The following is a 21,611-nucleotide window of genomic DNA, read 5'->3' as shown; positions in this document are numbered from 1 at the left end:
CCCACAGCAGGTCAGCAGGGCAGGGCCACGCACAGAGATGGACCTTTCATGGGCAGCATTCAAGAAGCAGCAAGGCACCACTGGAGCACAAGTGGTTGCAGCAGCTGTGGGTGAGAGGAGACAGACCACTCATCCCAGTAGATTCAATTTAATTAGTGATGCCTGGAAAAATTTAATGAACTCATGTGCTAAACCTTTGTTCAATTACAGAGCCTGGTGTAAACCTTTTCTGAAGGCTGGGGGGGAAATGTTAATTTATGTATCAGATGGCACCTGTCACTGGGTGAAGTGTCCCCCGGTGGGGTACATGCAACATCCTTGTCAAGCTGAGATTTTGCTGCAGCATGGGTCCTGCTTCCTCAGAGGTGATGAGCATCTGAGCTAACATCCCAGCCAAAGCCAGTGCCAGGACGCCCACTTGTGCTGCCTGAACTTGTCCCTCTAAGCTCCGGGACACATCCTCCTAGAACCCAGTCATATTTTTAGGTTCTTCTCCCTGCTGATTCATTAGTAGAGCTGATGTTCTCCAAAATGCTGGGCATCCAACCCTCAAACCGTGCACTCAATGCACTTCTGATAAATACAGACCACTTCAATTAGATAAATTGCTCTAATAGGCATTGTCTGTCCTTGCTGTGCACACACAGGCCACCAGGAACTGAGACGCCTCTGCCAAGGGTATGAATGGCTGCCTTGCTATTTGTTTTATTTTAGCCGTCTTCTGTTCTCGCTGGCTTCCTTCTACATGGCCTTAATCAATTACTCAGGGAGGTTCAGTGGCCCTGGCAGGACTCCAGATTTGGCACAACCTATCCATGCTGCTGCCAAGACGAGCAAAGCTGGTGATGGAGCAGCTCCCACGGGAGCCAAGGATGCAGAACATCTTCCTTTCCTCTTCAGGGTTTCCTGGATTCTGAAAGCTGAAGGTCTCCAGCATCTCTGACTGGCTCCACGCATTTGTATTGGGCAGTTTTAGTTAGGTTTTAAAATACACCTGAAATTGGGAGTCAGCTGCAATTAGTGGGTAAGAAGCAGAAAGGTTAGGAAGCTTTGGTGCTCGAGTGTTGTTTGTCATGCTCTTTCTCACTGCTGACATCTGAGATCTCCGTTGCCTGTATGAAGGCTTTTAGCAATAATGATCAGGGAGTGAATACAAATAAGACCAGCTGGGATTTCGAGAGGCCTAGCTAAAACCTGAATTTGTTTCTTAATTGTATATCAGAGCATTTGGCCAGTCAGGAGGAAGAAAAGAACTTCACACCCAGGTTTACCACTGGAAAAGGAACGTGGTTTTGTTAAGAAAAGGTGCCTGGTTTTGTTATTAGAGCAATGGGAGCATCTAACTGCATGTTGTATCAATACAGAAAGCCTAAAATGTTCAGGAACTTGGTAACAGCAAGGCTTAAATGGAGCTGGGCTGTGATCTTACAAGATTCATGTCTGGTAACTTTAGGACTCTGACGTTACTGCCATCTGTGAGTGGCAAAATGCAGAATAATCACTAAATAAAGCATTAATAACACAGTATGAAAGACATAATTAATAGACATAACAAATGCTAGGTGATGTTTTTGCACAGTGATTTTTAACCTGTGGCCTCTGGGTCCTTGTGGCGTGTGCAGCAAGAGCCCCCTGAAGAGGACCGGGGAAGGTCTGCCTCACATTTGTGGGTTTGTCCTGACATTGCTCCTTGAGAAGTGTTCAGGAATCTGCTAGGCATAAACCAATGAAAGCCTCGGGGGGACAGAAAGTCATGCCTGCACATACTATTTAGGAAGAGGAGGAGCTGTTTCCATTACATGCACTCACTGCACACCATTTGTTCAGCATTACTCAGCCAGGCTGGCCGTGAGCGGCATACTGATAGCACAGAGGTCTATTGAGGTGGCTCGAGGGATATTTATGACAGGAACTGCTCCACTTGTATTTGTTGTTCCTACTGTGCAAGCACACAGAACGTCCTGTTATAACTTTAATAGCTTTTAGGCAACGGCTTAGAATAATGAAGCTAATTAAAGATGAAATATTTAACCTTTATCCCTATCTTTACCTAACAGTCAATGATCTGATCTCTTCTGGTTGCCTGCATCCCTTGCTGGCAGCTTCACATCCCGGAAGGGGGATGAGGGATGGTCCCGTAACTAAACAAACAGCTCTGCTTTTGCTCCTGGACCAACCATCTCCTGACAGGCCATGGTCTGCCACCAGGCTGAGAAAAAAGGACAAGTGTGACAAAACAGAAAGGCACACTGGTCTTGTGGAGCTGGAGTCCCTCTGACCCGCGAAGAGGCTCGGCAGAGTACTGTGGTGTCCCCCTGCCAGTGGAAATTTGTGCTCCATCTACAGGACCACAGGTCCAGGGTCTGCCAGAGCCTGCAGTGGGAGAATGCTGAGCCCTGCTGCTCCTCGTCTCGCTCCCTCCTCCCCCTCTGAGCCCTAAATGATGCAAAAGGCTTGGTAAGGATTTTTCTTTTGTGAAGACTCAGCAGAAAGTGGCTAATGCAACCTCTCCTGCTCATCCCCAGTGCTCATATCCAATGGATAATAAAACCACAGGCTCCCTTCTCATTAATCCCTATTTACGCGCTCTCTCACTTACATAGCACTTTCTGTCATTAGCAGCACGAAGCCGAGAGACTGCCTTTAAGCTTCACACCACGTGAAGAGGCAGACCTAGCTTGCTGTAACCTTGCAGACCTAACTCAGTGACAAGTACCTCAGCAGCTCCCAAGAAACACAGCTCTCACCCTTCCACACCAAACTAGTTTCCAGACAACTGAGTGAGAAATCAATGAGCCCACAAAGTTATATTAAAAACAGGTCCTATAAGGAAGTAAACCTTGCTACAGACCATTGTTTGTGCCAGTAATTACAGTGGTAATAAAAGGATATATCTAAAGCTGAAGAATGATCTCCATATTGACACCTAGCATTCCTTTTCAAGCCACAGCTAATTCTTGAGCAATACTGGCTAAGAAGCAAAACAAGGCTAATGTTGAGCTATACTTCCTGCATGCACAAAGGTTTCCACATTGCTTTACAGGAACAGGCTAGAAGAGAGTGTATAATTGTCTCTTTCCAACTTGTTATGAACAGCAGGGAAATGTGTCACCTCAACAGACACAACAGCTACAAACCATCAGTCAAGTACCTGAAGGGACACCAGTCTGCCCAAGTGAAATGAAGGGGGACACCCATCTGAGTGAAGGCAAGGTTTGTTCCTTACGGATGTGTACAGCTTATGTCACACACTGAAATGAAAACAGTAAAATTAAACCCATGCAATGCTTCAGGTCTTTATTGCGGCTGTAGAGTAATTGATACATGGTTAAAATATCCTAATATAATCACTGAACTTTGAAAACTAAGTTTTTCTGTAGGTTTGTAGTGTCCTGGTGTTTTCATTCCTACAACGTTCATATAAAATCAAGTTATAAAAACACTGATCTTTTTTAAACAACGGAGATTGATTCAACGCACAAAACTAGGAACCACATTTTGTATGATCATGACAAGAACTCACAGAGCAGCCTGGGGCCTTGCAGCATTGAACATAAGAGAAATGTCTTGGTCTGATGTTCTGTTACCCAGATGAGTTTAAGGACACACACACAGGACAGGATTGTAATTTTTCAGTTCTGAGAAAAGAGAAAGAAACCCACAGTGCTGAAGAGGAAACATTCGACTGAACAAACAAAGAGTATCTTCAAAAGCAAGAAAACCATGCCATTTCTCTCAAATAACATAAGGAAGACCTAGCAGAAATGGAGGTGCTGTAGCAGGAGTAGTCGCTGTTGAACAGTGTCGCTACTGGGACTACAAGAGGACATAAGCAAGCCATGACAAACCACGCTAATAAGTAAGACAAATCTTGGTGGCAAAATGCGGTCCACAAAAGATAGGTGTGTTTGATTCCTGGTGTATTAGCACCTTTAATCTAACAGCATTGAAAACACTTTAAAGTAACTTACCCAGCACGTCCTAGTAAGTGTAGTTCAAATAAGGAAACAGGGTGAATAAGAACAAGATATTCTCCCCAAAATCTGCATATTAAAACATTTTGAGTACAAGCTACATTTTGACCAAAGAGGAAAAAAAAATTCACAGAAAGATCTCTCACAGCTCTTCAATCACTTTTTAAACATTTTTTTGTCTTGCATTTCTAATTAAATTGAAAAATGATGCACATAATATGGAAATTTACATCTGTCTCTAAGTCAACACCCTTCCTTGCAAGAAGAGGATTCTTCATTTCTCATGTGCTACCCTGCTTTATGGAGTCAGGCAGTGCAGATGTGGCATTTACAGCTCACAAGAAGTTATTTCTGTTCAGTCTGAATTGCAGAATTGTAGGATGTTTACCACATTACAGTAGGTTACATATTTGGCTCTGGCTGGACAGAAAATCCCTTTTAAGGGATTTTATTTCATTTATTTTATTTCATTTTCAGAGTACAACTCTAATCAAACACATAGAAATATACAGGAAGTCTTTCAGCTCTATGACTAAGACCCACACTGATGTTTCTCATACATTTTCACAGAGATTTCACAGAATCATTTTATGACATCACAAAGTTCTCTGAATGACTGAAAAAGGTGTAATTGGTATTTATGTCACCACCATGTAACCTACCCTCTGAAATGATTCCCGAAGACTATACTTAGGCTGTTGGAGTAGTCTGGCCATGTTTACGTACGGTGTGAAAGCACAACCGCAGCTCAGGACAAACTAAAAGTCTTTTAGGTCTCCTCCGCATTAACTATAAACGATGTTTATAGTTTTCTCTTGCAATGACAGTACCTGGACATGTAGAGAACTGCACGAAAGCACAGCACAAAGCAAAAAAAACCCCACAAGCTATGCAGATTTAAGCTGTTGCCTAAATGTCTTTGATATCACAGGATTACATTAACAAATGTCATCATACTGCACAAGAACTGCAACAAAACACCAGTTATTAAGTTTTTAGGTACTCAAATATAAATATGAAAAAATCATTAAGAAATATAATCCTAAATATAAATCTACTTCTAATTATTTTTTTAAGAAAAAAAGGGTTAAAAAATTAGAGTAAAACAGATAGCTTCAAGTACTTTCTGCATAATAAACAGTTATTATTAGCACGGATTAAAAAATACTTGTCGCCTTGCAAGGGACAGTTGAATAGAGGCTGGTGATTCATTACAAAAATGGCCTTTGATACAAACATATTAAAAAACATGTTAAGTGTTGTAATGTAGAAGAAAACAGATGTGCCACAGTACTACCCCAGTGCTTGAGATGGGCAGCACAGTACAAGATACACCTTGCACTCTGCACATTTACATTTCGGAGCAATGCAACTCAAGATACAGAGCCAGGCCATTTGGGTTTAACTCAAAAGTCAGGAAAGTTTTGCAGCAATACATTTGACCAGGTGGTCTAACATTTTTGAGGCTGAACAAGAAATCTAATCTGAAGTGTCTCCTAAGTGCTGGCAATGTTTGCGCCTTTTAGTGTGTGACCATGATCATTACTCTTATTACATACAACAAGAAGTACACTTGCAAAATACACTGTCAGACTTTAAACCTCCAGGTTTTCTGAATGTCATGAAACGAAGGGAAAGTTGGGGCCCAAAAAGACAATGTAAAATTACAAGTGAGTATGGAAAAGGAATGATGTAATCAGACAATCAATGAAAATAGTGCAAAGGGAAGATGTAACTCAATTTCTATGTGCTGTGATAGTCTGAACCCCATCTCTTGTAGTACCTATATGGAGACAACTGTTGCATCAGATGCATTTCAGCAGGTCTCGCTGGCGTGCACAGAAAAGACAGTCTTCCTGCCCAGTATTTTGACAACTGTCCAGTGTTTAGACAATTGAAATGTCTAAGGAAGCAATGTGAAAACAGAACTAAACACTCCAAAGAAAAGATAGCTTCTCTGGAAGAAAAAAAGAAAAAAAAAAGTATTTGCAATTAGATAATGTCTACAATGAGACCTCTCTGAGAAAACATTTGCCAGCTACTCAGAGACAGACACTTATTTTTACCTCTACCAAAAAAACCCACAAAAAAACACCACCAATAAAACAACATCAACAACCAAAAAAGCCCAGCTCCCCTATCCTGCAACTCTGTATACTACAGTAGGAACAAACCTCTCACAGCTAAGAAGGGAACCAAAGCAGTATGAAAAAAGCAACAAGAAATCAAAGCCTTCTTGCACAGGTCTATTAAATAGCGTGAAGACTTAAACAGAGGCAGATCCAGCACTGTTTTCTGTACTAAAACACAACGCTGAAGGGCTTAAAAAAAACTTCTGATCAACTGAGCCAGAACAGGTGACTAGTGTGCTAGGTTCAGTAGTGTTTGGAAAAGCTTCAGTGAAAGTATTTTGTAGTAAGTTTGAATATTTGAAATAGCAAAAAAAAAAAAGAAACAAAATCTCCTCCTCCAACTTGTACTTACCATCGAACCATCGGTAAACTTAACAGCTTTTCAAATCTGGTGCTCACTTTCTAATAATGTGATTACACAGAAATTCTACCTCTTTCTTAGCTGGACAGTTTGGATTTGTATATGAAAGTTCAATGCATATCACAGTTATTAACATCCTTTTGATTGTTTAATAATCCAGCAAAGTGTTTCTTAATTACAGCAGGATGCAGTTGCTAGCTGCTTGCAAGAACAATGTTGAAATTATATTGAGATAAAAACTATCATTTTCACATGTATCAATAACTAATGTTTTTCTTTCTTTTCACAGAACTAAGTGCAAATGTCTAACAGACAATGGTGATAGTAAAAGACAATTCTCATGCAAAAATTCTTCCCTGTTCATAGAATTCGCAGGATGTCTCAAAATCAAGCCTTTTTACATCCTTCTCTACCCAAGAGCTAGTTGTTTTTTATTTTTGTGTTGATAAATTTCTGTTGCTTTTTAAAATATCGATGACAAGCAAGTTCAATTAGTTCCAGCCCACCAAATATTTTCTGCTGCACAACAAAAAAGACTATCATGGCCACAAAGTACCATCGTGCAAAGCGGTACAGGTACAGCAGTGCAAACATACCCAGTGGGAACACCGTCCAGTACAGAAGCGAGATGCACTTAACTGCAAAGACCCTGAGTTCTGATTTACATGGTGGAATAATGCTTTGCCTTGTTTTGTCAAAGCACTTTCCACCTTCATAGAAGTGTCGGAGTCTCTCCTCTTTTTCTTCCCAACGCTTCTGGCACCAAAGCTGTAACTCCTCCTTAGAAGTGGGCACTGTCTCTATGGGGTATCTCTGGACATGGAAGTGAATCTCCTTGGGGAAGTTTCCATTCAAAAGGTGCTTCTCCGTCTGAGGAATGTTTTGGGGGTATGCCACGGTTATGTCATGGATAGCATCGAGATTGTTACCTAGAAGAAAGATTTGGGGTAAAAGATCAATACACGTAATACAGCAACCAAAACACTCATCACTTCAAGGCACAATTGAAAAACTGTCAAAATGGTGGCAGAAATCCCAAAGATACATTAGCTACACAGTTTTTTTTATCTTCTGGAATTTGAAGGCTGAGAGGTCACAGGTTTCCCAGCCATTACCTCTTCTGAATCCCAGCAAAAACTTTTTGGAACAAAATTATACCAATTTGTACAAACTAATGTAGAACTACAACACAGTGAGTAAGAGGATAAAATCAAATTCGAAGGAGAGGAGATGCACATCTGATCTTGGAAAAAGAACAGAGCATGCAGGACAAATCTGTTACAATTTTCCAAAACACTCATACCTGTGCTGCAAACTGAAATTACCTTTAACTAATCAAATATAAATAACAATGTATGTTCCCGTGAACGCTGCAAAAGAATGAGTTTTAAATTTGATTTAGAGCAAGCAGCACACAGTCCTAATTTATCGAGGATTTAAGAAAATATACCTGAAGTATACCCAATGTAAACAACAGGAGTTCATTTAATCTAGGGTTCCTTACAAAGGCTGAGGAAGCTCTCTGTCTACAGCTCAGCCAGTTTGGCGGGGTACTCCAGTTAACACGATTTTTTACAATTTGACAACCCAGTACTCTGACAGGGTGAGCTGTTGCCTACTGCATTCCAGATCTGGCAAACACAAAGTGTGGTATAAATGGTGGAAAAGCTGAGCTTTACGTAAACCTCATATTGTTAGCTATTTCGCCAGACTATATTGAACCATGTAAAAAGCAATTGTAGATTAGAAATTCAAGGGAATGCTGATGAAAAAACTCAGTTCTTCATTACTGCGCCTGATCAAGCCAACAGTCCTGGGAGCAGAGCATTATTGCCAAAGTAGGTTTTACAATCACGTCTTTGTACTAACCGTTTTTACATGGATGCTCTTTCTACATACCCTTTTTGCCCTCAGCCTTTGACCAGACATTCTTTTTGGATTGTATATAGAAAATTCTGCCAGTGTAAAACTGATCTAAAAATAGGTGCACTGGACATTACAGAGCAGTTAAGTTCTGCCAGCAGTAATTTATCTTGTCTTGCTGTTTCTATTTTGCTGGCTGTCTCAGTGCAAAATAGAATTGGAGACTAAATGCTGCCTACAGTTGCGATGTCTGAAGACAAATGCTGAGTCACCAGGACAGTTTGGGGAGCACTGACTGACAGATATGGTGATTAAGCCAACCAACACCATCAATACCAGGCAATGGGTTGCCAGGAGATAGATGGTGATATGAAATCACACAACAGCAAGTCCTAAGGCGTTAGACTGGAGCTGCTGCAGGACAGCAAAACCCATGATTCCCCTGTGGCCAGGGATGTCTCCACTGTCATCTTCATCCTTTGAGGATTGAGCGAATGACTCGTGTTCTTGTACATAAAGCCTGAGTCCATGTTACGACCGTATCGCGTGCTGATTGATAAGAATTTGGCTGTATCTGCAGAGGGGCTGCTCCAGGGACTTGAAAAGCCTTTTTAAGTCAGAATTCTAGAAATTCTGCGCAGTTAGAAGCTATGCTAAGTGGTAGGAATTGTAGATGATGAGCTATGTTGATTGTTTATTGCGTTTTTATGCAATAATAAATCTCTAATTATAACCACAATCCTGCGGCCGTCTTCATTCTGCCAAGGATCCCTAAAGAACCTGCCCGTCCTCTGCAGCGCTGGGTGACAAGGACAGAGCAAATCAGGTAACATTCACAATGGAGATTTCTTAGTTAAATTACATTTCAGATGCAAAATTAAACAAAACCATTAGGCAGGTACCCCAGCTATTCAAGACAAAAACACCAGTTTCAGTAGCTTAACATTCTTACAACCTTCATTCTGTAGCAGAAGACCCATATATCCTTCATACCTATGAGCAATATTCTGTCCTACACTTTATAGAAGCACCTTAGAAAAAGAAAGCTTACTACTGCACTCAGGAATGGTTAACGAAATTTATCTGTAGTTATTGTTACACAGCTATAAATGCAAGGTAGATGATTAATACATGCTGCAATCTCTATTTTTGGATGATAGAACAGCTCAAAAGCACCGTTACTTTTCTTTGTAAGCATTCTGTGCTCCAGTCAAAGTTATTTATGTTTCAGGATATGTAGATACACAACATTACTTCAAGTAACCACAATGCATAGCTGGTCACTTTGGGCAGTGCACTTATATGTGGCATGGGAAGAATTTACCAGGCTCGCAGCCAAAATAAACAGCATCAGAGAAAGATGCCTTCTTTAAAAAATGTTTCCAAGGAAAAACTAGGACAAATTCTCTCACTATGCCAGCTACTCCATCAGGATTTTTGTTCTGTGTTGAGCTGCCAGATCTGGTAGCCTATTAGAGGTGAGGGTGCTGCAGCCCCCAGTTCCGTGGACCAGCTGGGGGCACGTGTGAGCACATACTCCCAGTAGGTATGCACACAGATATGCAGGTACAATACAGACACAGGGACAGCCATGGATCAACACGGACAGGAAACATTGCACTTACGCAAACACAGACGGCCCCGTCATGTTCCCTTCTCCAGCTGATTGGGATAAAGGTCTGTCAGTGGAACTTAGGTACAAACGTACATCCCCATGGATTCTCCCAACAACTGGTCCTGGAGCCTTGCCCCAGGTGCTAACACCGGGTCACATGTGCCCCTTGGGCTGGAGCCCCTCCCCAGGGTCTGGTGCAGACCCCTTTGCACAGATGTACACACACTGCTGACCTTAGACACTCGGGGCCAGCCAGTAGCTGGTCCTCCGACCCTCTCTTCTCCAGTTGCCTCAAGCAGAGAGAAACAGATGGACATACAAACTGGTCTCAGCTGACCCCAGGATCTATAGTCTCCCCAGCTGGTGGCTTGAACCTTGTAATCCCTCTAGTAGCCAACTTGTGACCCATCTGATCTCCCCAGTATCCAACTCATACTTACAACTGCTTCAATAACTGGTTCCTAAATATCCCATAAATCTTGCACAATCCCCAAACGCTCTTTTCTGCACCTCATAATGATTCCAAAAGCCCTGCAAGCAGCAATCCCCATCAGCCTGTAAGGTAATGGCTTCTTCTGTTGATGCACCGTGATGAATGTCCACCCTTGCTCACAGCTGGTTGCACTCCCATGACAGCCCTGGTTGGAACTGGGGCAGGGGCTCTGTTTCTCTGTCTGGGTTTTGGGGTTTCCCTGCCTGCTGTTGTGCCACCGCCCTTTGTGTGTGCACAGACAATCCTTTTATCTCACAACCCAACATTATAAAACCTTACAACCAAGAGCCTCTTACTACGTTCAAAATAAAGATAGCATAGGTAAACTGAAAATTACTTTTAATAGTGTGTGTTAAATAATACATCAGCACAATACTTCAATTCCAGGGGAAAAAGTAGCCTGAATGTAAAAGCAGGATTAAAGATTATTTCAGGCTTTTTTCAAATACATTTGCAGATTCAATTGGTGAAAACTGCCAGAAGTGATGCTCAGTCCCAGATCACAGTCCCAAATATATGGATTGGTTGCACCAGACTCATCCCCTGCACTACAAGGATCACTCTACAGCGCAAGCACTGCTCGTTCCTCAGTAATGAGTCATGCCAGTGACAAGGACACTTTCTTGCTCATACCTGGGACTGAGCAATGCTGAGCAAGCTCACTGTGAGACAAAAGGATCTATCTACATAAGCACTGACTTGAGGGCCAAAATGATGACTCAGAGCGGAAGCTCTTAAAACTCAAAATGACCATCAGTGTGCCAAAAATAAAGATGAGTCCCGAGCAAATCCATGTAATGAACTGCTCAGACTCTCAGCAGTCTGGAAAGTGAACAGGCAGATGAACCTCCTCAACATCAGCAGTGGTGGCTATGACCCTTTTTCATTCCCAGTGAGGGTCTCAGCAGCTGTAATTTGTCCTGCTTTACTTACCATTGACATTACTTTAAATCATACAAGGATTATATGGTCTCTTCCCCTGCATTGATCCAGTAGAGAAGATGCTATTCTTAATCAGTACCTCACAGAGCACTGCACTGATGAGTTGTTGAGCCAGAACGGGAATGCAAAGGTGTTCTCACAATAAAATATTCATGATAACCTTAAAATAAGCTATTCTGTGAAGTCAGGCTAATACATAAGGGCCTTGGCCCTTCTACCTCCCACCACAATGTAACTACACCACCTTCCTCCTGCAAAGCAGCATATCTATCCCTTCTCCACAACAACTCCAGATGCTTCATACATCTCCAGACTTCATAAAACATTGCCTTTAGCTCTTCCCATACTTCCCTTAACATCCTCAACTCTACACGCATTTCCTTAGGAAAGCAGGCAGAAGGAGGCTCACCTTCTGTAAACAAACTGATCAACAACATAATCAAAGCAGAGATGGAAATGAGTAGAACAAAACCGGCTGTATTGCACAGTATGTGATTATTTTATGTTAGCTTTGAGATGAAGATGTTTTTGGACATAAAAAAAGCCAAAACTGCTTACTAGGAAATATTACTCTGTTGGCTCCTGAGATTTGAATCACTTTTCTTTGAGAAAACTACATTCTGGAGTATCAGAATGGAGCAGGTTCAAAGATTTACCTTGATTTATTCAAGGAAAGTATCATCCTTGTGAAGATTTAAAACTCCAGGCAGCCCTCCTTAAACCAGCAATGTCAACCAGGGTTAATCTAAATCACTTTCAATTCAGTAGTTATTGGAAATCTTTTTTCGCTAAGTATAGCAATCACATAAGCAATCAAAAAAGGACACAATGATAATGCTGACCTTGATTAACAGAGAAGAGTGATTCTGCATAACATATCTTTATCTAGCTATCCCTTTTTCCACTGTTATTGTGATACAAGGAGATACAGAGACCTTTCCCCCTGCCAAGAAGGAGTTAAGGCAATAGCACCTCTTGTCCTTGAGAGTGGAAGCCTGGGAAAGGGACAGTGATAGGTTTTGTGATCATCAGCAGGAAAGAGGAGTGCTCTGTGTGCTGTGCATGGGAGTAGAGATCTACTAGGAACTGTTACAAGGTACCTCCGAGGTACAAAGACCAAGATAAGGTCATCCTCATAGCTATCAGCATACATAGCATAAGCTTACTTGTTTTGTTAAATACTTTTGGATCACACAGTTTTGTAGTCTGCAGTCTGATGCCAACATCTCATAAATGTGTAAGACAATACCATGAACTGAAGTTGTCTACAGATTCTATACTGAATCCATGTAGTTTACTTTCTGACCACACAGTTCTGTTCAATTAAACAGGTCATGCAGTGTCGGCCTGCTCTACCAAACTTGTAAGTTGCTCATGAATAAACTAAACCCACTGAGAGTCTTAAATCTCAATATGAAGCACGTTTTTAAAAGCTCAAATCCCTCTTGTAGCTCCCTGAATCTTTTCTAATATTTCAACTTACTTTTCCAAGTGTGGGTACTGGAACCAGATAGAGTTTTCCAAAATGGCCTCATTAAGTTCTTACACAGACACCTAAGACTAATACTCCTACTTGGGGTTGATTTTTTAAATCTTTTTGATGTCTCCAATGATTACATCCTTTCTTGAAGGTACAGTACTGCTTTGAGAGCCGATGTTCACCCCTGCTTATTAAGCATTATGAAGTCCTTTGCTGTATCCTAGAAGGCAATGGAGTCAGTAAGCTACAGTGAGAATACCAAGGACAACACCTGGGTAGGGTTTGAAGTGATGTGCAACAGAGCTGAGGCACAAAACCCTCCGTGAACTATGGCTGAACTGGGCATCCACCTCCCATGGACACAAGAAGCCAAAGAAATGGTAATGGGGACCTGACAGGTACCGCTCCCCAGTTTCTAAGAAGCATCTAACTGGAAAGGAGAATACTGTCTGGCACACCATCCTTGAAGGACTGTTGATGCCTGAGTAGAGTCAGGGCATGCCAACAAGCTGTGGTAAAGTTTTTCTACTCTTACATACGACAGAACCTAAGGTTCTCTCACCCGAGGCCAGTGTTTGCTAATCAGCTTTGTGTTTGTAGCTTTAACACCTCCCTCCTTTTATTCTTTCCTTAAGTCAGAAGGGGGACTACAGTAAAGCAAACAATAATTTACCCAAATTTCTTTCTTTCTTTTTTTATCAGCATAATGTCACTGAACTTGTAATGCCAATTTAATCTAATCAACTCTAATACCACTCACAGATTTAGCGATTCTTTGCAGAGACTATAAATGCATGTATCTGCAATGTCAGGGGTAGATCTCCCTCCTTCCTACTTGAGGGGATGCTCTTCAGTAGACACATCTGTCAGCTCCCTTCTTCCTCTGCAAACCAGATCAGCATTAATACAAGAAGGAAGATGTGGTATAATTCAGTTATGAGAACTCAGTACCATGGGAAGGCTGGGAAAACTAAGAGCAGATCAAGAAGTAAATTATCCTTATCTTCAAGTTAAGATGTATCAAGCGCTAAACTGATTCCTAGTGGATTAAACAAGAACACTCAGGCACATGAAGGAACAGTGTACAGGGGTGGTGACAGGGAACAATTTGACACAGTGGCTCTCTCTGCAAGACTGTCAGATGGCAGTTGCCCTTAAGTCTTCTCTCCCAGGCTCCAAGGGGTTAGTTTCTGAATTGCAAAGCAAAAGCTGCTTGAGCTATAAATAAAATAGAAAATATGTGGAGAGGAGGGAGCAAAGGGATAAAAGGGTTGGAATAACAAGTTATTTTCAGTCACTAGGGATGACCAGGCATAACTGACTCACCACTCTTTACTCTATCATTCCTGAACTACATTTATCAAACCCAGATAACAAAAATGCTATATTTATTCCCCTGCATGTATAGCTGCCCTCTCCCAGCTCCCCATACTTTGTGTCTGCTCTACACACATATATAGAATTAGGTTTTCACATGTATGTTACATGTTTGGAAGGAGAAAAGGTTGTTTCTAGGCTTATTGTACACTATTACTTATTCATACTGGAAATGGTATTTCATGTAATAGGCACTTATGTAGTGGTATGCAGCTCTACAACTCCACTAAACTTTAACATGAATTTCCTGGCAAACTGACAAGAAATTCAAATGAGAATCACAATTATGCTTGAAATAGAGATAATTTACTATACTGCAGTGAAATCCAAGTCTACCTTGTCATAAGATGTCTTCGCAGAAAGGCAGATTTACATAGATTAGAAAATGGCTGATTCCCTTCCCTTCCCTTCCCTTCCCTTCCCTTCCCTTCCCTTCCCTTCCCTTCCCTTCCCTTCCCTTCCCTTCCCTTCCCTTCCCTTCCCTTCCCTTCCCTTCCCTTCCCTTCCCTTCCCTTCCCTTCCCTTCCCTTCCCTTCCCTTCCCTTCCCTTCCCTTCCCTTCCCTTCCCTTCCCTTCCCCTTCCCTTCCCCTTCCCTTCCCCGTTTCCTTGTAAGAAGTTAAAGTAGTCACCCAAGTATTTCTGGAAAGCTAAGCATCATGACAATTAAGCAAAAGTAAGGTATCAAATAACCTTAAAATAAATACATATATATATATAAAAATGCATATACAAACAACTCAATCTTATTCTTATCTTTTAATATAACAGACTATCCACCTAATTCCTCTTCCCTGATAGACATTTGAAATCCCTGGGTATCTGGGAAAGAAGCAATCCATCCGTATACAAACTAAAACCACATCCTTATTAGAGGCAATCCAGTTCTGCTAGAATTCAGCTGTTGCATCTGGAATTTCTCCTGTCATTCCCAACTGGCCTCAATGAGTTAACAGTCAAACAAAACACTCTGGAACAGTTTACATACACAACTGCCATCCCAATGATGTTCAAAACAGCAGGATGTTACTGCTAGGTAAATAATGCAGCTGGCTTAAAACCTGCATTTTTAAAGATGTCAGGAACAGCAGTATGTGTGAACTGTCATGTTGTAGCACGAAAGCGTATGTTAGCTTTCAGCATCCTAGTTAAAATACAGACGTTAAAGGGGCTACCCTTCCTCATCTCTCTGTTCATTCTATAAGATGTTATTTATTTCCCCCGATTCTTCCAAAACCTTTGTTTATACTCTTTTCAAAAACATTTTTAATAGTCCTGGGATTTGCTAGGATGGAGAGTAGGGATTCTCATAATTTTGTCATAATTTTTAACCATTTTCAAAATGTTTTAGTTATAGAACATTAGGCCCCAGATGATCTGCAGGCCAACCTTGAAACTTGACTCGTCTTTTGTGAAGTCCCTAGAAAACTAGCATGAGACAGAGCGTGAGAAGTAGAGAAAAATAATTCACTACGGATGAAACAAGAAAACAGCTGCAGCAGTTCTTGCTCAGTAATCAACTGATCAAAGTGTATCTTTTCAGGAATGCCATGGAGTTGTCACTTTCCGTCAGACCCTCAGTTCATGTCAATGGAAGGATGGTACTATGAGTAGCATAACACCATCCAACTGAATTGCAATGGTAGCAATAAGTAAATAAATAATGGCTGTTATATAAAAAAAAGTTTTATGTTTGGTTTCTAGTGAATTAAAATAATTCACTTCTATAGCTGAGATAAAAGGTTCAGCTTAATTGTCTCCTCTTACTCATTTTTTCCCCTTGTTTAATGGCTACAAACAAGTAACCTGTTAATTCAGCACACTTTGCTATCTGTTCTTATCACTAACCAAAGTCAGCCGCTAGAGAGTACTCTTTAGCTGCTCAGTTACCTTCCACTGTTTTATAAACTTGCCCTCTTCAAACTGTCCCAGGCATCATCACTTATGTCTACAGTAGCCTCCAGGAGCCCCAGGAAGAGCAATCTGTAATGAGTAGTAAATTCAATTCCAAACAACGCTATAGGTGGGCTAGATGATGCACCCAGTACCATCATATTTGGGATACACAAGAAGAAACAGAAAACACATTCAAACTTTAGAGAAATTCAGTATTACAAATACAGGCCATGCCAATCCAAAATACTTGATGAAAACATACCCTGCAACAAAAATAAAATATAAACTATATGTTGAAAAACACCTGCCAGCAGCCACCTCAAATATTTGGATTGAGCGTTTCCACATAAATCTCGAGCCAATCTCTCACATTTCATGCCTCACTGGTATGTGCTATTGCCATTCTTGGTCACAGTGGCTTGTTTTCATTTCAGTGTACAAAGCAAAAGGAATGCAGAACAGCATCAGCAGTCTGACAAGAAGGTATAATTTCTGCACACAGAAAATTATTAGGCTTATAATCTCTCTCTGATCAATACATGTACAATTAAGTGACATTATCCATTTGCTCCAGCTTGTTTTAAATCCAGGGCAAGGATTTTGCTCTGAAAACACTTAACACACTACCATTCGAAGAACTTCTGCCAAGTATGTCTGTTTTATTATCCAAATTCACAGCTGAGGTATATTTACATAGAAACAAGCTCATCTATACACCTCACTGAGTTAAATCAGTTTGGGGCTTGAGAGGCACTTGAGCTTCATTAACCAGCACAGCCCTCTTCTTGAGTTAAGTTCTTTAATGGAACTTAATTCTTTGAGATTCAACTCTAATACCACTAATTCCATTTCCATGTTTTTTTCCTCTGCTGGCTGACTACATAAAACGTAGAGCCCCCAACACAAAAGCATACAGCATTGCAAAAAACAGGCATGCAGACCCACGACTGTATGCACTGAGATATGAACTTATTGTTCCTAATCCCATGGTGCTAAAACAGTTTCCACCAGACCACAGTACACAAGTGGACAAACCTTATTAAATTTAATCAGCCCAGTACTTGGGGGAGCCATCTTAATCAGTAAGGGATTTAATGAAAAGCTGCAACTCCAATGAATACTCTTTAATTACGACTGACTAATATTTATCCACAAAGAGGAATTTGTTTCAGCAGTAGTCTGAGGACCTGGAAGAAGCCAAAGACATCAATTTAATAATGGAATGCCTAATTAAAGTATAATGGAAACCTAATTGTGATACACTGCTTTTATAGCACACGATTTATTTAGAACAATTGCTTTTCATTGGGCTCATTAGGGAAACTTAATCAAAACACAATAGTAAAAAAGAAAAAGGAAAAAGAGAAACATTGGAACTTTCATGATGATTATAATCAGCTGACGAAAGATAGTGACATGCTTGTCAAATAAAGCACTGCCATCCCTTCACAGGCTGTGGTTGAAAAATTTCAAAGGCTAATGATTATACAGTTCTTTTCCTCCTTAACAACATGGGATCAGACCCAAACCCTGCTGCAGCTATTTGGTGGAGCTACTCTGGTGGAAAGGAGCCATAAAGTTGAAGGCTCTCAGGATTCTCCTCGGAGAAACCTCGTGTAACACATGCAGCTTCCCAGCTATTGGTGAAGTATATATATCCTGCTGTATTTTATTCCTTTTGTTGGTGAAGCACCAGGAAAAAAGCAGAATGGAAAGGAGCTGCTCCTGCTGCTCCTCCACCCTGCAGTGCCCCGCAGCAAACAGGCACAGGGAGCTCCAGGAGCAGATAACCTTCCTCCAGCGGTGGCTGCTGGAACCGCAGATCCCTTGGCTTTGGCTCAGTGTTGTGATGTGAGAACGGTTTTACCAACAGAAGCTGTCATGACTGTCATGGAAAAGAAAAAGGGATGCTAGGATCTGTGAATACACAGCGCCATGGCTTTGTAGATGAACAGCCGATTGCAGTCATTTTAAATGCACAGCAGCAAAACAGCCCTGTCTCTAGAAATAACAAGATTTGTTTATGGTTTTGTTCCAACTACTGGTGTTCATAGAGATGGTTAGAAAAATTATACCAAGGTCAGTTCTTTAAATGAAAATGAGCAGACTGCTGAGTGCCTAAATGGTCATTCCTAAACCTAGGTGTAAGCTGAATCCTGAACATCCATCTTTTTGTACTTCCACATGTATGATGCTGTCAGTCTGCCAGCCTGAGAAGTGAAAAGTGAATTCTTCAGGCACAGCAGAAGAGTAGGATGTGGGGCCAGTGGTTCATCTTCAGGTATGGTCTCAGTATCGCAATGGTGATGCTGAGAGAGACCACTCATCCCAGTATACAGTGGCCCAATACTGAGCCAAATGTGTTGCTCTGCTCGTTTTAAAAAAAAAAGAACGGGTTGAGGCTCATAATCTACATGTTGTACCTTCATGTTAAAGACACAGGTTACAATGGTCTATTGCTTTTTAATACAGATCAGAAGGCAATCCCATGATGGTAAGTGAAGTCACAGACGAGATGTTGTAAATCCCTGTTGTATACAGACCCGTTTGAGCAGAAGTCTAAAACTCATTTCCTGAAAATATCTGCTAGAAACTTCCACCCCTGAACTCCAATGAACATTTAACTCAGATGGCACTGTGCACTAGAAAGCCCTGAAAGCAGTCATTACTAATGTTCTGAACACTGATTTTTGACACAAATATGAATATGTACATAACTAAATCACAAGGAATAGAATCAACTGATTCAATTTAGGAACAGCTTACACTGGACTTTTCAAGAGCTGCAGAATGATAAACCACAAGTTGGTCTTTCTGCAAATAAATGATGAGGTGATGAAAAATCCAATGTAACTTGACTGAGATCATAGACAATTTAGGTCTAAGAAACAGTGCTGGTAGAAACTGCACTTCTGTTTGTCCACCAGGACAAAAGAAGAACTTCAGCTACTTTGCCTTATTTTCTGAAATACGGAAAACATACCCAATGGATGCTGAAACCCAAAGTCCACCACTCATCTCAGTATATTTTCTGCCCAAGTAATAGTGACAAAAACTTCCACCAACTTTCCATCTGCACTGCCTTTTGAAAACATTAAAAACAAGAAAACAAACAAACAAACAATAAGCAATTATAGCATGAATATCTTTGCAACTACACATAGTGACCAAGATAAAAGAAATACAAAACAAAAAGTGAGATCTAGTATTTTTTTTCTCCCCTTGCAATGTCAACCTACAGTCATAATATCATTAAGTGACAATGGTAACTTTAACTGTGCTGTTTTACCCTAGGTATGGCATTTCAAATGTCAAGGCTGACAAAACTCATTCAGCAAACTGACAGCTTCTGTTCAAACACCTGTAGTAACTCATGCTTTGGTGGGCTTTGTAACAAAATGAAAAATTCCTTTATTAGTTTATAAAATATATTTTATGTCAAATCAAAACACAGCGTTAGAAGAGCGAATATGCTGTTGCAATAATAGATAATATCTCAGGAGATTACAAAATGGAATCTTTTTCTAGATCAATCTACAAACGGCGATGTTGTCGTAGTATCATTTCACTCTCACCAACTGCAGACATGAATGAATAATTCTACCCATAGAGTAAAATCCTGGCACGTGTCGGCAATTTAAATTGACTAGTACAGTGAGTTATGGTGCTGTGATGAAATAACTTTCTCAGCAAAAGCTCCAAGATGGAAATGAATTGGCTACTGTCCACTTGTCTTTGCTGACTTTCAAAAACTTCTCCCTTGATACTAAGAGTGACAAACTAGGTATGAAGGTGATTTTAGACTCACTGGTAAATCATTTCACCTTATCTGAAATGGAAAACTGGTGGAGGTCCAGAAAGCTAATTTTACCGTTTTCCATTTTTTTCTTTGAAGTTATTTTGGTAGTTTCTCTGTTAGAACTACTAGGCACATCTTTATGTCCCTTCCTAAGCCATACACCTTCAAGAGAACAGGCAAAGATAGCCACAGTAGTAGTCTGATACAATTTTATTTATAGCAGACACAAGGCAGATATGAGGCCAAGTTAGTTACTGGGAACATCCTCCTGAGGCTAGCTGCAGGAAAACCTTGTTGGAATTCTCAAAGGGAAAACTTCAGATTCGTGTAATACTTAGAAGAAACCCCTCCTTTATGTGCTGCACTGGGGCTTGATGGTCTTTGCCACCTCCAGTCAGGTTAACACCAGGCAGGGTACATATGTTATCCAGATTCCTTCACAGGAAGGTCCTGGTGTCACCGGACAGCGGGGGCATAGTGGGGTTTGTACAAAGCTGGAATAACAGTACGTGCAAGGGTAGAGTGGGAAGACCTAGTGCTGAGTCCTGCCAGCAGTCCAGACCCAACTGCGTCATGAGAGCCACCCAGCTGAGCACACGATTCCTGATATAGGCAGCTCAATCTCCAGTGGGTCCTGAGAAGTCCCGACCCTGTACTTTCGTTTTAGCATCTGCAAAAGAAATATAAACTATAGCTATCAATAGACAGAATAGGTGTACTAAAATAGAATCTGTTTATGTAACACTCTGAAAAATACATGATTACTCAGACACTTCTACAACAAGAAGGGTTGTAAAAACTGATGAAAAGTTCATCATTTCATCCGGACAGAATCCTGAATGTTGACACTACAGTTGATCTGTGTAGCTAATTCTGATTTACTATACCATGCTTTCTCTTCATGATCTATTCTCTGAAATTGTAAGCCAGTAACAATACCTGTCTCACTTCTGAATACTGAAAAAGGGAAGAGCAGAACAAACACCACTTAATGCATGATGCCCTGAATTCTTGATTCTTAAGCATAAGTTCTCAAAAGGCTGTTTTAAGAAAATATTTACTTTTTGGTTGTTATGGTGATCATCTTTTCACAGCAGTTTATAAAAACAGGAATGGCTAAAAATAAAAAATCCAAAGTAACCCAAGGAACTAAAAGGGGAATATGGCAGGCAGATTTTTCTGGTTTCTGAATAAATCTGCATATAGTATCTTGCAGCAGCACGTTTTACAAAGGGAATTAAAGCCATGAAATTAACATTTTAATGAAGTAGAGAGACCATTGACGTCAGGACTACTCACTGATTGCTGCTTCCAGGTGGCCTAATGAGATGAAAATGAAGTTTATATCTTTAGCTAGTCTGAGCCAGGCTTGTTTTGTGACTGTGATTGAATTTAAATGAGAAGATACTTCTGTGTGCAAACATGTCTAGCCTTAGCAAATCTAGGCATAATAAATGCTTAATTTAAAATATTTCATGTTAAGAAAAGGGATTTCAGCCTTCTGCCACAATTCAAAATAAATGCAAAGCCAAAGTTTTATCACTAACTCTATAGCGTGCCACAGTTCTGTACTGATTGCTCCAGGAATCCCCATATAAAATTTTTACTGCAAAATGTCTTTGTTTATCTGTCAAGAAGCAGAAAACATTCTGGATTCTAAAGGTGAAGTAGGATATCGTAA

General features: G+C 40.7%; 1 protein-coding gene across 2 annotated transcripts in view; it reads right to left on the bottom strand.

Annotated features, from left to right (window-relative positions):
• Positions 1–3,271: 3,271 nt before the first annotated feature.
• The window catches only part of LCLAT1 (lysocardiolipin acyltransferase 1), a 98,399-nt gene continuing 80,059 nt past the window's right edge, over positions 3,272–21,611 (bottom strand). For both annotated transcript variants that reach the window (XM_080587672.1, XM_080587673.1), the window contains one exon: positions 3,272–7,396. In XM_080587672.1, coding sequence (XP_080443798.1) covers positions 6,888–7,396 — 509 coding nt within the window. In that variant the 3' untranslated portion in view covers positions 3,272–6,887. The remainder of the gene's footprint in view (positions 7,397–21,611) is intronic.

The sequence above is a fragment of the Anser brachyrhynchus genome, assembly GCF_964034855.1.
Source record: "Anser brachyrhynchus genome assembly, chromosome: 3".
Lineage (NCBI taxonomy): Eukaryota > Metazoa > Chordata > Aves > Anseriformes > Anatidae > Anser > Anser brachyrhynchus.
This window is presented reverse-complemented; position numbering and strand designations above follow the sequence as displayed.